Raw genomic sequence first — 15,283 nt, 5'->3', positions numbered from 1 at the left:
CCAGGGAAAGGAGCCTTGAGTACAGAATATTAAAGTTCAATATTAAAGGAAAGCAACTGTGATAAAAATCACATTTCCTTATTACATAAATTAGAATTTAGCAGAATTTTTTATATTGTCTGCTATTTAATCGTAACTACACAGCATGAGCTACATATGTATTAATAAATATCAGGACAGTTTAATGCCACTTGACTCTTCAAACACCATCATTAAAAACTGTGGAAATCAACACTACCTGCATTCATGAAGGAATGTGTAATAATATTTAAGATCTTATAAGAGAACAAACTGTCTAAATTTCATGGAGGATAATATCTTGTATGTGCTCTCCGACGTAAGCCTTTAGGACAGTACTGGGTTTGCCAGAAAGTTTGTTTGGGTCTTTCTGTTAAGATGCACGGAAAACCCGAATGAACCTTTTAGTTAACCCAATAACTGACAGAGGAACGCTACTGCTGTTACATGTTCCTCACATACTGAAATACTCACCTGTTGTTCTAATTCTCCAACAGCATCATTTGTGGGAGAGCTCACGATTTCTTTACTCATCAACTAGGATTAAAATAATAAAATTAAGTACAATAAACTGAGTCATACACAGTATAAGTATTCACTTTGTTTTACAGGCAAAAAGTTCTTTTACACAGTAAAAATAACAGTAAGGTGTTTTATGTTTAATTTTTCCTTGCCTTAATATGATGACCCTTATTTTACTCAAATAAAAAATATACAGCAGTTTAAGCTAAATAACTCAATGTTCAAACATTATATTAGTGAAGACAAAAAGTAATATGTGCTTCAAATATGTAAATAGATATATTTAAAATACTAATGTACTAAAAATTATAATACAAATTCTACATAAAATCGAGCACATTAAATAATTTTAAAGAATGATTCTTATGTAACATGAGTTGGCACTTTAAAAATTCAGCTATAAATGAGTTATGTGGCAAAATTCCTAATCCAAGAAGCCATTTTAAATGTAGGAGCTACAATTATATGAGAAAAAAGATACTGTAAAATAATTTCTTTTGCATATGCGAGACATGTATATTTATGCATAGCGATGTTTTCAATTCAAACTAGCAATGCAAACTCAGGGTATATCCATTTTTCAAGTCCTATATGCTGTCTCCCTTTAAGTCATGACTCTTCCAAACTAATCCTTAACTCAATTTTCTCTCAGGCCTGCTCTTCACTTGACTTCATCTCAGCCTTCTGGTCTGACTTTAAGAATGAGTGCCAAATGAATTCTGAATCTTTATGACATAACTTAAGATAACCAGACTGGATTGAACCCAGATGACCTGGCTCTGAAATATAATTATCACTGTATTTGCTCACAGTTCTAACATTCTGAAAATGCACATAAGATACATACACACACACACTTTAAATTTCAGAGATGATTATTCTATCTGGCAGAAAAAAGAGAAAGTATAAAAATTCCTATCTGGGAAGATGCTGTTTATCTTGCTTAGCTGAAGTTACTTTAAAGAACTTAACAGTAATTTAACTTTTAAAATGCAGAGGTACTAAAATTGGGCTTGATGTCCTTATAAGAAATTTTGGGGAAAAAGAACGAAGGGACGACACAACAGTCAAACATAAGTCAACCTACTGCAAAGGGCACTTTTATACAGTAGTGAAATATACAACCATAAAGTTTTTATGAACAGTTTTATTCAATTTGGTTTAAGATTTTTATACATACGTGATTATGATATAACTTACCTCTTGAATAGCAGTCATGACCACGTGTTGAACAGATTCTTCCAATGTCATTATATTCTGAATATGTTCTATGATTTTAAAAAAAAATCAGATCTGATAAAAACTCTACTCTTTACCCACAGTAATTCAGCCATTCAATTAACCACATAAAAATTCATTCACTACACATAATTCTTTGTGCAAGTACAATACTTTTTTCCACAAGAAATATGTCCACTGAAAATATGCATAATTGAAAATATTCATATAAATATTTATAAATGTTTTAAAGAAAATCTCTAAGTTTCTTATAAGGAAGAAAAAGAGAAGAAATTGCAATTAATCGTAGAACAACTATGACAATTTCTCCTATCTTGTTAAATATTCAACATTATGGGATGAATTCACATGTACAGGTATAGCACAGAGATATTATAGGTTCAGTTCAGTTCAGTCGCTCAGTCGTGTCCGACTCTTTGCGACCCCATGAATCGCAGCACACCAGGCCTCCCTGTCCATCACCATCTCCCGTAGTTCACTCAGATTCACGTCCATTGAGTCCGTAATGCCATCCAGCCATCTCATCCTCGGTCGTCCCCTTCTCCTCCTGCCCCCAATCCCTCCCAGCATCAGGGTCTTTTCCAATGAGTCAGTTCTTCGCATGACGTGGCCCAAAGTATTGGAGTTTCAGCTTCAGCATCATTCCCTCCAAAGAAATCCCAGGGCTGATCTCCTTCAGAATGGACTGGTTGGATCTCCCTGCAGTCCAAGGGACCCTCAAGAGTCTTCTCCAACACCACAGTTCAAAAGCATCAATTCTTCGGCACTCAGCTTTCTTCACAGTCCAACTCTCACATCCATACGTGACCACTGGAAAAACCATAGCCTTGACTAGACAGACCTTTGTTGACAAGGTAATGTCTCTGCTTTTGAATATGCTGTCTAGGTTGGTCACAACTTTTCTTCCAAGGAGTAAGCGTCTTTTAATTTCATGGCTGCAGTCACCATCTGCAGTGATTTTGAAGGCCCTCAAAAATAAACTCTGACACTGTTTCCACTGTTTCTCCATCTATTTGCCATGAAGTGATGGGACCAGATGCCATGATCTTTGTTTTCTGAATGTTGAGCTTTAAGCCAACTTTTTCACTCACCTCTTTCACTTTCATCAAGAGGCTTTTTAGATCCTCTTCACTTTCTCCCGTAAGGGTGGTGTCATCTGCATATCTGAAGTTATTTATTTTTCTCCCGGCAATCTTGATTCCAGCTTGTGCTTCTTCCAGTCCAGTGTTTCTCATGATGTACTCTGCACAGAAGTGAAATAAGCAGGGTGACAATATACAGCCTTGACGCACTCCTTTTCCTATTTGGAACCAGTCTGTTGTTCCATGTCTGGTTCTAACTGTTGCTTTCTGACCTGCATATAGGTTTCTCAAGAAGCAGGTCAGGTGCTCTGGTATTCCCATCTCTTTCACAATTTTCCAGTTTGTTGTGATCCACACAGTCAAAGGCTTTGGCATAGTCAATAAAGCAGAAATAGATGTTTTTCTGTAACTCTCTTGGTTTCTTGATGATCCAGCAGATGTTGACAATTTGATCTCTGGTTCCTCTGCCTTTTCTAAAACCACCTTGAACATCTGGAAGTTCACGGTTCACGTATTGCTGAAGCCTTGCTTGGAGAATTTTGAGCATTACTTTACTAGCATGTGAGATGAGTGCAATTGTGCAGTAGTTTGAGCATTCTTTGGCATTGCCTTTTTTTGGGACTGGAATGAAAACTGACCTTTTCCAGTCCTGTGGCCGCTGTTGAGTTTTCCAAATTTGCTGGCATATTGAGTGCAGCACTTTCACAGCATCATCTTTCAGGATTTGAAACAGCTCAACTGGAATTCTATCACCTCCACTAGCTTTGTTCGTAGTGATGCTTTCTAAGGCCCACTTGACTTCACGTTCCAGGATGTCTGGCTCTAGGTGAGTGGTCACACCATCGTGATTATCTTGGTTGTGAAGATCTTTTTTGTACAGTTCTTCTGTGTATTCTTGCCACCTCTTGTTAATATCTTCTGCTTCTGTTAGGTCCATACCATTTCTGTCCTTTATCAAGCCCATCTTTGCATGAAATGTTCCCTTGGTATCTCTAATTTTCTTGAAGAGATCTCTAGTCTTAGTTCCAGACAATAAAGCAATAATCACAATAAAGTGAGTCACATGTATTTTTTAGTTTCCCAGTACATATAAAAGTTCTGTTTACAAACTACTGTAATCAATTATGTGACAATAGCATTATATCAAAAAAAAATGTACAAACCTGAATTAAAAATTGCTTTAACAAAATCCTAACCATCATCTGAGACTTTAGTAAGTGCTAATCCTTTTACTAATAGAAGATCTTATTGATATCTTGATGGTGACGGCTGCTAGGAAAAAACCAAAGAGGGCGCTTGTGAAAGCTGGGGTGTCTGTGGCAATTTCTTAAAATAAGACACCAGTGAAGTCTGCTGTATCAACTGACTCTTTCACAAATTTCTCTATAGCATGCAGTGCTGTTTGATATCATTTTATACACAGTATAGCTTCTTTAAAATCTAGAGTCTATCCTCTCAAATCCTGCTACTGCTTCATCAACTAAGTATGTAATTTCTAAATTCTTTGTTGTCATTTCAGCAATCTTCACGGCATCTTCGCCAGGAGTAGATTCCATCTCAAGAAACCATTTTCTTTGTTCATCCATAAGAACCAACTCATCTATTAACATTTTCTCATGAGATTTAGTCATATCTTTAAGCTCCACTTCTAATTCAAATTCTGTTGCTATTTTACATCTGCAGTTAAACCCTCCATTTAAGTCTTTAACTGCTTAAGTGAAGTGAAGTCACTCAGTCGTGTCCGACTCTTTGCAAACCCGTGGACTGTAGCCTACCAGGCTTCTCCATCCATGGGATTCTCCAGGCAAGAATACTGGAGTGAGTTGCCATTTCCTTCTCCAGGGGAATCTTCCCAACCCAGGGATCAAACCCAGGTCTCCCACATTGGAGGCAGGTGCTTTAACCTCTGAGCTACCAGGGAAGATCTTAACTGCTTAAGTCATGTACAAGAGTTGAAATTAGTTTTTTCCAAACTCCTGTTAATGCTGGAGTTTAATGTTAATTTTTACCTCTTCCCATGAATCATCTATGTTCTTTCTTTTTCCCCTAAGGCAAACATTCCTTTACCTTTTTAATTTTTATTTTACATTGGAATATAGTATATTTACAATGTTGTGTTCATTCTGGGTGTACAGGAAAGTAGTTATACATATACATCCAGTCTTCCTCAGAGTCTTTTCCCATATAGGTTACTATAGAGTATTGAGTAGAATACGGTAGTTTGCATGTGTTAATCTCCATATCCTAGTTTATCTGCCCTCCCCACCTTTCCCCTTTGGCAACCATAAGCTTGTTTGCTAAGCCTGTGAATCTGTTTCTGTTTTATAAATAAACTCACTTGCACAATTTTTAGATTTCACATATTAGTATATCATATGATATATGTCTTTCTCTGTCTGACTTACTTCACTTAGTAACAATCTCCAATTGCATCCATATTGCTGCAAATAGCATTATTTCATTCTTTTTTATGGCTGCACAATCTTCCATTGTGTATATGTACCACATCTTCCTAACCATTATCTGTTGATGGACATTTAGGCTGCTTCCATGCCTTGGCTATTGTAAACAGTGCTGCAATCAACACTGGGGTGCAAGTATCTTTGCTAATTAGTTTCCTTCTGATATACGCCCAAGAGTAAATCAAATCTATTTTTAGTTTTTAACTCTATATTCTCTATAGTGGCTGTACCAATTTATATTCCCACCAACAGTCTAGGCTGACATAAACAAATGTAAAGATATACCAAGTTCTTGGATTGGAAGAATCAATATTGTCAAAATGACTACACTGCCCAAAGGTAACCTACAGATTCAGTGCAATCCCTATCAAATTACCAATGGCATTTTTTGTACTCTAGAACAAAAATATCTTAAAATTTGTATGGAAACACAAAAGACCCTGAATAGCTAAAGCAATCTTGAGAGAGAAAAATAGAGCCAGAGGAAACAGGCTCCCTGACCTCAGACTATACAGTAATCAAAAGCTACAGTAATCAAACAGTTTGGTAATGGCACAAAAACAGAGGTGTTGATCAATGGGACAGGATAGAAAGTCCAGAGATAAACCCACATACCTATGGTCAATTAATCTATTAACAAAGGAGGCAAGAATACAAAATGGAGAAAAGACAGTCTCTTCAATAAGTGGTACTGGAAAAACTGAATAGGTAAATGTAAAAGAATGAATTAACATTCTCTAACATCATACACAAAAATAAATTTTAAATGGATTAAAGACCTACATGTAAGACCATATACTGTAAAACTCTCAAAGGAAAATATAGGCAGAACACTTTTCGACATAAACTGCTGCAATATCCTTTTGGGTCCACCTCCTTAGAGTAGTAAAAATAAAAATAAATAATAGGACCTAGTTAAACTTAAAAGTTTTTTGCACAGCAAAGGATAGCTATGAGAAATAAAAACCTATACAAAGTACTCACTTGCCCAAGAAAAAACAGCCAGTTAATAATAGAGATGGCCTAATATGAAAGTTTTCTGATACCCAAACCCTTTATTTATTGATAAACTATAGCTGATTTCATATATTTTATTTTTCTCCTTCCTGAATGAATTCTTGTCTTATGTGCTCTCTTCATTAGTTAGATAACACTGATTATTTTCTAAGGTTCTGACAAAGTATTTTACAAACTTCAGCACCCAACATCCTCTTAAAAAGGTGATGTCCTAAAGCCAGTTTTGGATGAGTCATGCAAAAAATATTAGGATCAAAAATCTCATCACCCAGACTGATGCACACTCCTGAGAGAAGTAGATCTTGGTGTGTTCAGTTCATCATTTTACTCATTACTTTCAACCAAAAACACTCTTTTTGTACTCAGCTCAATATGCATTACTGTGTTCAGATATACTAATACAGTCCTCAATTTCAGACTGCTTATCTGGAGGATACACTGAAGGCATTCTTCTGAAAATAGCAGAATATCACCTGAAGAAGCCTGGATTATAATTTAGCAGCTGCATACTCATTTATGAAAATCTGAACCAACATAAGGTTCTGTATGTGAAAGAGAAAGCTTATCAAATGAGTAAGGACAATTTTTATTGAATATCTGCTAAGTCCTAAGCACTGATTAAATTAAGCTAATTAAAGTACATTTTATTTAGCCACTGAATATGTATCTCAGAATCCAGAAATACAATTATACTGAAGATCTGTAGCTTTTTAATGGCAGAGCTGTGCTTGAATTCAGAACCTCTGGCCTTCTGCCAACCCTCAATATTACATTATGATGCTATTTCTTATAAGCAATGTAGGTTGTTTCTAGAAAGTAGATATCTTCAAATAATTGAAATTCACTTACCTTGTTTCTTTTCACAGTTGACAGCACAACCTAAAATAAGCTGGAGCAATCTCCCAAGCTCCACAGAATCTGAACATTCAGTTATCTGGTTTAAATCAGGGATAAGTTCTTCAGAAATCTGTTGCCCCAAAAACTGCAGTGTTAAAAATAAATTAGATCACTCACTTATGTAGGCTACACAGAACTAACTATATTTAGTTGTTATAAGGAAGATAAATTCTATAAATAGGTTCATGAAATGATTCAAATAAATTAACAAATGACAAAACCACAATTATTGACTAAAACCAGTTAGCAAAGTGCAAGCAAGCTCCTAAAATTTTGAGAACCAACCAAATGCAACTAACATGGTTTCATACCAAGTATGATTTTACTCCACTGTCAGAGAGGAATTGTTTAAGAAGCCCCTGGCCTGATCTATTATGATAAAATTTATGCCTTTCCATAAAAAATAAACAGATTTATGTTGTCAGAGAATATTCAAAATATTTTGATATAGTCTCGATGAACAGAGAAACACAAAATAAACTGTCACACTCTGACAAATGAATAACAGATTTAAACGATTAATGGCTGGCTCTATAATTTTTCTGCATGGGGTCCATGGGATCGCAGAGTGGAACACAACTCAGAGATGGAACAACTTTCATTCTATTTTTTTGTTGTGCCACATGGCTTGTGTGATCTTAATTTCCCAACCAGGGACTGAACCAGTGCCCTGGGAGTGAAAGTGCCAAGTTCTATCACTGAGCTGCCAGGGAATCTTGGCATTAAAAAGACAAAAAGCAAACAAAACTTCAAAATGAGTTTTAGGCATTAGTGAATTGAAAAATTTTAGTTCTAAAATTACTTGGAAGAAACAAGTTCAATTGTACAAAAATTTAAAAACAAATTCTTTAATGGTAAAACCAGACCGAAAGCTTTCACACATTAAGCAATTAACCTTCTAATATCAAGTAATCCTACTAGAGAATTTCTCATAATGCTGAATAAGAAAAACAAAGTACTTGAATAATGTAATATCTAATGTGACTTTAATACTACTTTTATTTTGCATTCTTCTTCAATTAACTTACACAAGCATAATTTCATAGTGTATTTTGCTGCTGTTTATACTAGAAAGAAACAGAATAATACTTTGAACAGAAAAGTACTTCAATTTAATTATAAGATCTACTTTATAGCATTGCATAAAATAAAATTATATAAAGATGTAAGCAATTTTATTTGAGAAAATAATCAGAGTAGCAACATATAAACATTATTTTACAAATCAATATATTAAGCTTTAGCCCTTTTATGTTCACAAAATTTGAGTGTACTAAAAATGGAGAAAAAATAGTATCTTTCAATTATGAATTATACATCATAAAATGTTATAAACTAAAAGCAAGTCATTTTTCATTGTCAATGTAATTATCACAGAGTATTTTATATTTAAATAATCAGATGATTTTCATACCTCATTGTAGTAACTCATAATTCCTTGAAGTACCTTCTTTAAATTACTAGCCTAACAGAAGAAAAAATAAGAATTAAATCATTTAATATTAATAATGAAAGAAAATACATGTCAAGGTGAAAGAAAATAAAAACTTCCCAATAAAAAGGACAACAAAAATACGTATTGGAGTTCTACAAATACAAGTACGTGGTAATTTTTAAACATCAAAGCTTTATTCAGAGTTTTATTAAAGAAAAAATGTTTTACTGCTTACATAGTTTAACCACAGTGATTCTATTTAAAATGAGCCACAACTAAATTGTGGCTAAGTTAAAATTCAAGTACTAACTTAGAAAATTTAGCTATGAGCATGTCCACCTTTAGTCATCTGTAACAACTAGAAAACAGGAATATTATCTTCAAGCTTAGCCAAAAGATAATATAGAACTCTAATTTCTGAGAGAAGAAAAACAAAACAGGTGAGCCCTATACTAGTCTAAGATTTCTCTCTAGAGGTAATTTTCATACCATGGCATAGGGAGGTGGAAACGAAGCAAAGCCTGACATTCCAGTGGATTTGAGTAGATAGACATCAGAAGTTCAGGAAGGTCAAGGTAGTTGGGATTTGCAGAGTAGATAAATGAAGAGGTGAGAGCTATGGAAAGAAAGAACTCCAGAAATCTGCATAGTAGTTCCTTTGACTCTTTGGCTGAACAATAACTTGCACGTGCATGGGTGAAACTCTATGAGATTAAACAAAAATAATTTCCAAAGAAACAACAATCCAGGGAACTATAAACTGAACAATTCCTGAAGATTGCACAGGGCCAGAAACAGCTGAAATTCTCACCAGTATGAGTGAAGAGACCATGACCAGGTTCATACAGATAAGCATTCAATAAAGACCTCAAAAAGGTCACAACTTAATGAATCTAAATAGTCCAAGAAGAGAAAATAACTCTAGATCTGCCTTACATTTCCACAAACCATGAAAGAATCAAACTGATTCACAAGCACCTTAACTGCCTGTGAGAACAAAATCCAACACTCTTTAAAGAAATACAAAAAAAACCCAACACTCAATAATAAAATTCATACTATCTAGAATCCAATAAAAAAATTACTACACACATGAAGAAGCAGGAATATGTGAACTATAATTAGGAGAAACCACAGTCAATAGAAAGAAGCCCAAAAATGAGAGATGAAAGAATTAGAAAACAAAAGTTAAAACTGCTCGTTTAAAATGTTCAAGGATTTAACAGCAGGAATATAAGCAAGCTAATGATTTTTTTTTTTATTTAAAAAAAAACTAAATAAAGAGACTATTAATGGATTTTTTAAAAAGCAAGACCTATTAGGTGTCCACAGCATTTTCAATATAAATAGAGAGAGACTAAAGAAAAGAAAAAGACAACAGACAAAAAAAATCATAACAAAAGTGGTTCTATCAGTATCGGACAAATTACACTTTCAAACAGAAAATATTACCAGGATAAAGAAAGTCATTTCATAATGGTAAGTAGATTCATTCATCAACAAGACATAAAAAACTAATGTATGTAAACCGTATAACATAGATTCAAATTACATGATTAAAATATTTGCAGATCTGAAAGGAGAAACTGAAACATCCACAATCATCATTACTGATTTGAAAACTCTTCCTCCCTTAACTGACAGAATAATCAGACAGAAAATCAGTAGAGATATAAAAGATGTAAACAGTACTATCAAAGAAGTGAAATAATCTATACTTGTAGAAATGCAGAATGTATGTTATTTTCAAGTGTACATGGAATATTCACCAAGACAGACTATATATTAGGTCACAAAATAAGTCTCAGTAAATGTAAAAATTCAGAGTATGTTCTCAAACCAAAATGGAATTAATTTATAAATTAATAAATAAAAGATACATAAAAAATTCTCAAATATTTAGAAGCTGAAATACTTATTCTAATACTTATTCAGGGGTCAAAAGAAAAATCACAAGGGAAATTATCAAGTAGTTTGAATGAAATGAAAATAAGAACATAGTAAGTATGTTAAAATGTGTGGCTGTGGCTAAGGCAATGCTTACTATTAGGGAAAAGTGCTTAAAACATTATTTAAGCTTTCATCTTAAGAAGCAAAAAAAGTGCAGACATAAAGAAGAAGGGAAATAATAAAGATCAGAAAGGAAATCAACAAAAAAGAAAACAAAAGCTGCTCTTTTGAAAAAAAAAATTCAAAAAATGGAAAATCAAACCAGATTTATCAAGAAAGAAAATAGAAAAGACATAAATCACCAGTATTAAGGAAGAAAGACTAAAAACAGTTCAAAGATTCATCAACATGCTAAGCAAATTGTAGTAAATCAGTGTAATGAAATACTAGTCAGCAAAAACAAAAACAAATTACTAATACAGGCAACATTGATGAGTCTCTAAATAAAACATTACACTGAGTAAAAGAATATCAGAGAGTTCATAATGTCCAATTCCATTTATATTGAACTCTAGAAATTAAGGGCTTCCCTGTTAGCTCAGTTGCTACAGAATCCACCTGCAATGCAGGACACACCAGTTCAATTCCTGGGTCGGGAAGATCCCCTGGAGAAGGGACAGGCTACCCACTGCAGCATTCTTGGGCTTCCTTTGTGGCTCAGCTGGTAAATAATCCGCCTGCAATATGGGAGACTCTGGGTTCATCCCTGAGTTGAGAAGATCCCCCAGAGAAAGGAAAGGCTAATCACTCCAGTATTCTGGGCTGGAGAATTACATGGACTGTATAGTTCACGAGGTGGCAAAGAGTCAGACAAGACTGAGCGACTTTCACTTTCTAGAAATTAAACCTACAGTGACTAAAAGCAGATCTGTGGCCATCCAGGGCCAACTTAGGAGTAAGGATTAACTAGTAAGGGGAATACATACATGTTTTTGGTTAATGAAAATGTTCTATGTCTGATTATGATGGTATAAGAACACATATAACTATCAAAACTGAAACTATACACAACAAAATACAGCCTTCAGTTAGTTTAAAAAAGAAGATTTAGTTGAGCTTGGAGAAGGAAATGGCAACCTACTCCAGTGTTCTTGCGTGGAGAATCCCAGGGACAGGGGAGCCTGGTGGGCTGCCATCTATGGGGTCGCACAGAGTCGGACACAACTGAAGCGACTTAGCAGCAGCAGCAGCAGTGCTAATTTCAGAACCACTGTCTGGATCATGTATATCGAGCATTCATTCTGCTTACCTTTATTCTCCAGTTGTCACCAGTATCTTCTTTAATTCGGCTTAACCAAGAATCATCAAACCAAGCTACATCACTACAACAAAAATACAAATGAACATTAAAATGTTTTTATGACATGGAAATACCAAATCTAATCAATAGATAAAGTTATTTTCCATCTTAAAAGCTGTCCTTATTAAGAACAGTAAATATTATTTAAAATGAACCCACTGAATTTTCTGTTATTCCTAAGGGTTTCTTTTGGAATTTCTCATAGTAAATGAATTAAGTCATTAACATCTTCAATTTAATAAAATTTACTAAATAACTCATACTAGGCACCCTGGTGGCAGCTATATGTAAAAATCCCAATCCTAAAGGGAAAAAAAAGAAAACAATTTAATGTATATACTACATGTAAAGCATTGTACCTAATGTTTTTCCATATCACATCATTTTAATATAACAGTAACTTAGTAAAGGGTATATGATCCCCAATCTTATTCCTTTAGTGAACTCAGGATAAGATAGTAATTTGCCCTAAGTGACAATGCTGTTGCTGCTGCTGCTGCTGCTGCTAGGTGACTTCAGTCATGTCTGACTCTGTGCAATCCCACAGACGGCAGCCCACCAGGCTCCTCTGTCCCTGGTATTCTCCAGGCAAGAATACTGGAGTGGGTTGCCATTTCCTTCTCCTATGCATGCATGCATGCATGCTAAGTCACTTCAGCCATGTCCAGCTCTGTGTGACCCTATGGACAGCAGCCCTCCAGGCTCCTCTGTCCACAGGATTCTCCAGCTAAGAATACTGGAGTGGGTTTCCATTTACTTCTCTTAAGTGACACTAGTACATAGCAAAGTTTACTATTATATTTGTTAAGCCTTAAATTGACATAGAAGTCCAAGACAAAGAGCCGCTATATCAAATTATTATGTATTTAATAAGGCATTGAAGAATAACCTGATTAAAAATAGTCAGCTATAACAAAAGATTATATTCTAAACAATATTTGGAGGCTTACTCTGAGTAAAAAATTGAGTGAAATTAACACAAAGATGAAAAATTTACTATCCTCTTAGAGAAATAGCTACTAAAGGGAGAAAGTAAAGAGCACCTTTATGGCAGAAAGTGAAGAAGAATTAAAGAGCCTCTTGATGAAAGTGAAAGAGGAGAGTGAAAAAGTTGGCCTAAAGCTCAACATTCAGAAAACTAATATTACGGCATCTGGTCCCATCATTTCATGGCAAATAGACAGGGAAACAGTGGAAACAGTGGCTGACTTTATTTTTCTGGGCTCCAAAATCACTGCAGATGGTGATTGCAGCCATGAAATTAAAAGACGCTTACTCCTTGGAAGAAAAGTTATGACCAACCTAGACAGCATATTCAAAAGCAGAGACATTACTTTGTCAACAAAGGTCTGTCTAGTCAAGGCTATGGTTTTTCCTGTGGTCATGTATAGATGTGAGAGTTGGACTGTGAAGAAAGCTGAGCGCCGAAGAATTGATGCTTTTGAACTGTGGTGTTGGAGAAGACTCTTGAGAGTCCCTTGGACTGCAAGGAGATCCAACCAGTCCATCCTAAAGGAGATCAGTCCTGGGTGTTCATTGGAAGGACTGATGCTGAAGCTGAAACTCCAATACTTTGGCCACCTGATGCGAAGAGCTGACTCACTGGAAAAGACCCTGATGCTGGGAAAGATTGAGGGCAGGAGAAGGGGACGACAGAGGATGAGATGGTTGGATGGCATCACCGACTCAATGGACATGGGTTTGGGTGGACTCCAGGAGTTGGTGATGGACAGGGAGGCCTGGAGTGCTGTGGTTCATGGGGTTGCAAAGAGTCAGACACAACTGAACGACTGAAATGAACTGAACCTCAAACTAAGGGATGCCTGGAGACCCAGAGACTAGAAACAGCACAGTAGGATCCTGACCTAGAGGTTTTGAAGAGAGCATGGTCCAGTCAATACCTTGACATAGGACTTGTAACCTCCTGAACTCTAAAGAATATATTTTTGTTGTTTTAAGCCACATAATCTGTTGCATTTTGTTATGAAAATCCCAAGAAATGAATACAGGTTTTCTCCCATTTGTCTTTAAAATAGCAACAGTTTCTGCATTTAAAAAAGAGATACGTATTATGTATTCACACTAAAGATGACAAAGAAGTGTAGAATCCTAGCAACAATTTCATGACTCATCATGTCTAAGACTATTATTTAGAAGTGTATCTGCCTCAGGTAACTAATGAAAGAATTATTCATTAGATTTTGCTATTTCCTTAAAAAGGCAAACTTTCCCATCTCATTTTCAGTAACAACTTTGATGTGAGTCACAACAGCCATCAAAGAAACACATAATAAATTGGAACATATATAAAGTGCTTTGAAGTGTTCAAAGAAATAAAATAAAATTTGCTTCTTTTTTTTTAAAAGCAGGAGTATGATACACTAACCCAACTAAGGGAAAACATATGCTGTGAGTTTCACAGTCTGGAACCAGACTTCTAAAAAGCTTACAAAAATGGAAAGGAGTTCAAAAGAAAAATAAATTTAAACTGGCTCTTATAGGATAAGGAGGTTTACACATCTAAGTACATGCAAAAACAAGTAAATGAAGCAAGAGGTTTAGGGCCAATTTTAGGTCACTGTCATTTGTTTTATGAAGAAAGAAAGCTTTCTGATTGGTTCACTCATATTATTCCTGCAGAAAAGCTATTAGAAGATGCTAAGAGACAAAAGAGAGAATAAAAAAAGAAAAATAAGAGAGACAGAAGATCAGCAATAACAAGAGAATCCAACACATTATGTAAAAATGAGTTGGTGATAAAGGATACAGTTCAACTAAAATTAACCTGACCCTACTCTAAACATCAGGTATAGTACTGGCATATAGGAGGTCAAAGAGCCATATATATATCATCATATAGTGGTAAAAACAGCTCTCATCTACTATGTTGTGGTGTAAAGATATGAAATATGCTTCAATACATATAAATAACATTTTTGGATATCAAAGTAAGTGAACATTCATCAGCCTTACATCTATGCCAATCACAAGATAGCTATATCTATACCAACACCCACAACAATGAGAAAAGGCCAGACTATACATTAAAACAATGATGAACTTCCCAAATCAACAAGACCATGTTCACAATTCTTGTGTGCATGCTAAGTTGCTTCAGTTGTGTCCAATTCTTTCTGACCATATAGACTGCAGCCTGCCAGGCTCCTGTGTCCATGGGATACTCCAGGCAAGAATACTGGAGTGGGTTGCCATTCCCTTCTCCAGGGGATCTTGCTGACCCAAGGACTGAACCAGTGTCTCTTATATCCTGCTTTGGCAGGTGGGTTCTTTACCACTAGCACCACCTGGGAAGCCCAATTCTTAGTTTGGACCAAGTAAATCACTTTAAAGACAATCTATA

General features: G+C 35.2%; 1 protein-coding gene across 1 annotated transcript in view; it reads right to left on the bottom strand.

The window, feature by feature from the left end:
- The window catches only part of HOOK1 (hook microtubule tethering protein 1), a 70,229-nt gene that overhangs the window by 45,346 nt on the left and 9,600 nt on the right, over positions 1-15,283 (bottom strand). Inside the window, exons 3-7 of the mRNA XM_018044771.1 lie at positions 11,872-11,944; positions 8,652-8,702; positions 7,190-7,322; positions 1,741-1,808; positions 493-555 (exon numbers count right to left, since the gene is read on the bottom strand). Coding sequence (XP_017900260.1) covers positions 493-555; positions 1,741-1,808; positions 7,190-7,322; positions 8,652-8,702; positions 11,872-11,944 — 388 coding nt within the window. The remainder of the gene's footprint in view (positions 1-492; positions 556-1,740; positions 1,809-7,189; positions 7,323-8,651; positions 8,703-11,871; positions 11,945-15,283) is intronic.

This window comes from Capra hircus, chromosome 3 (assembly GCF_001704415.2).
Source record: "Capra hircus breed San Clemente chromosome 3, ASM170441v1, whole genome shotgun sequence".
NCBI lineage: Eukaryota > Metazoa > Chordata > Mammalia > Artiodactyla > Bovidae > Capra > Capra hircus.
Note: the sequence above shows the minus strand (reverse complement) of the source record. Positions and strands in the feature narration are given on the sequence as shown.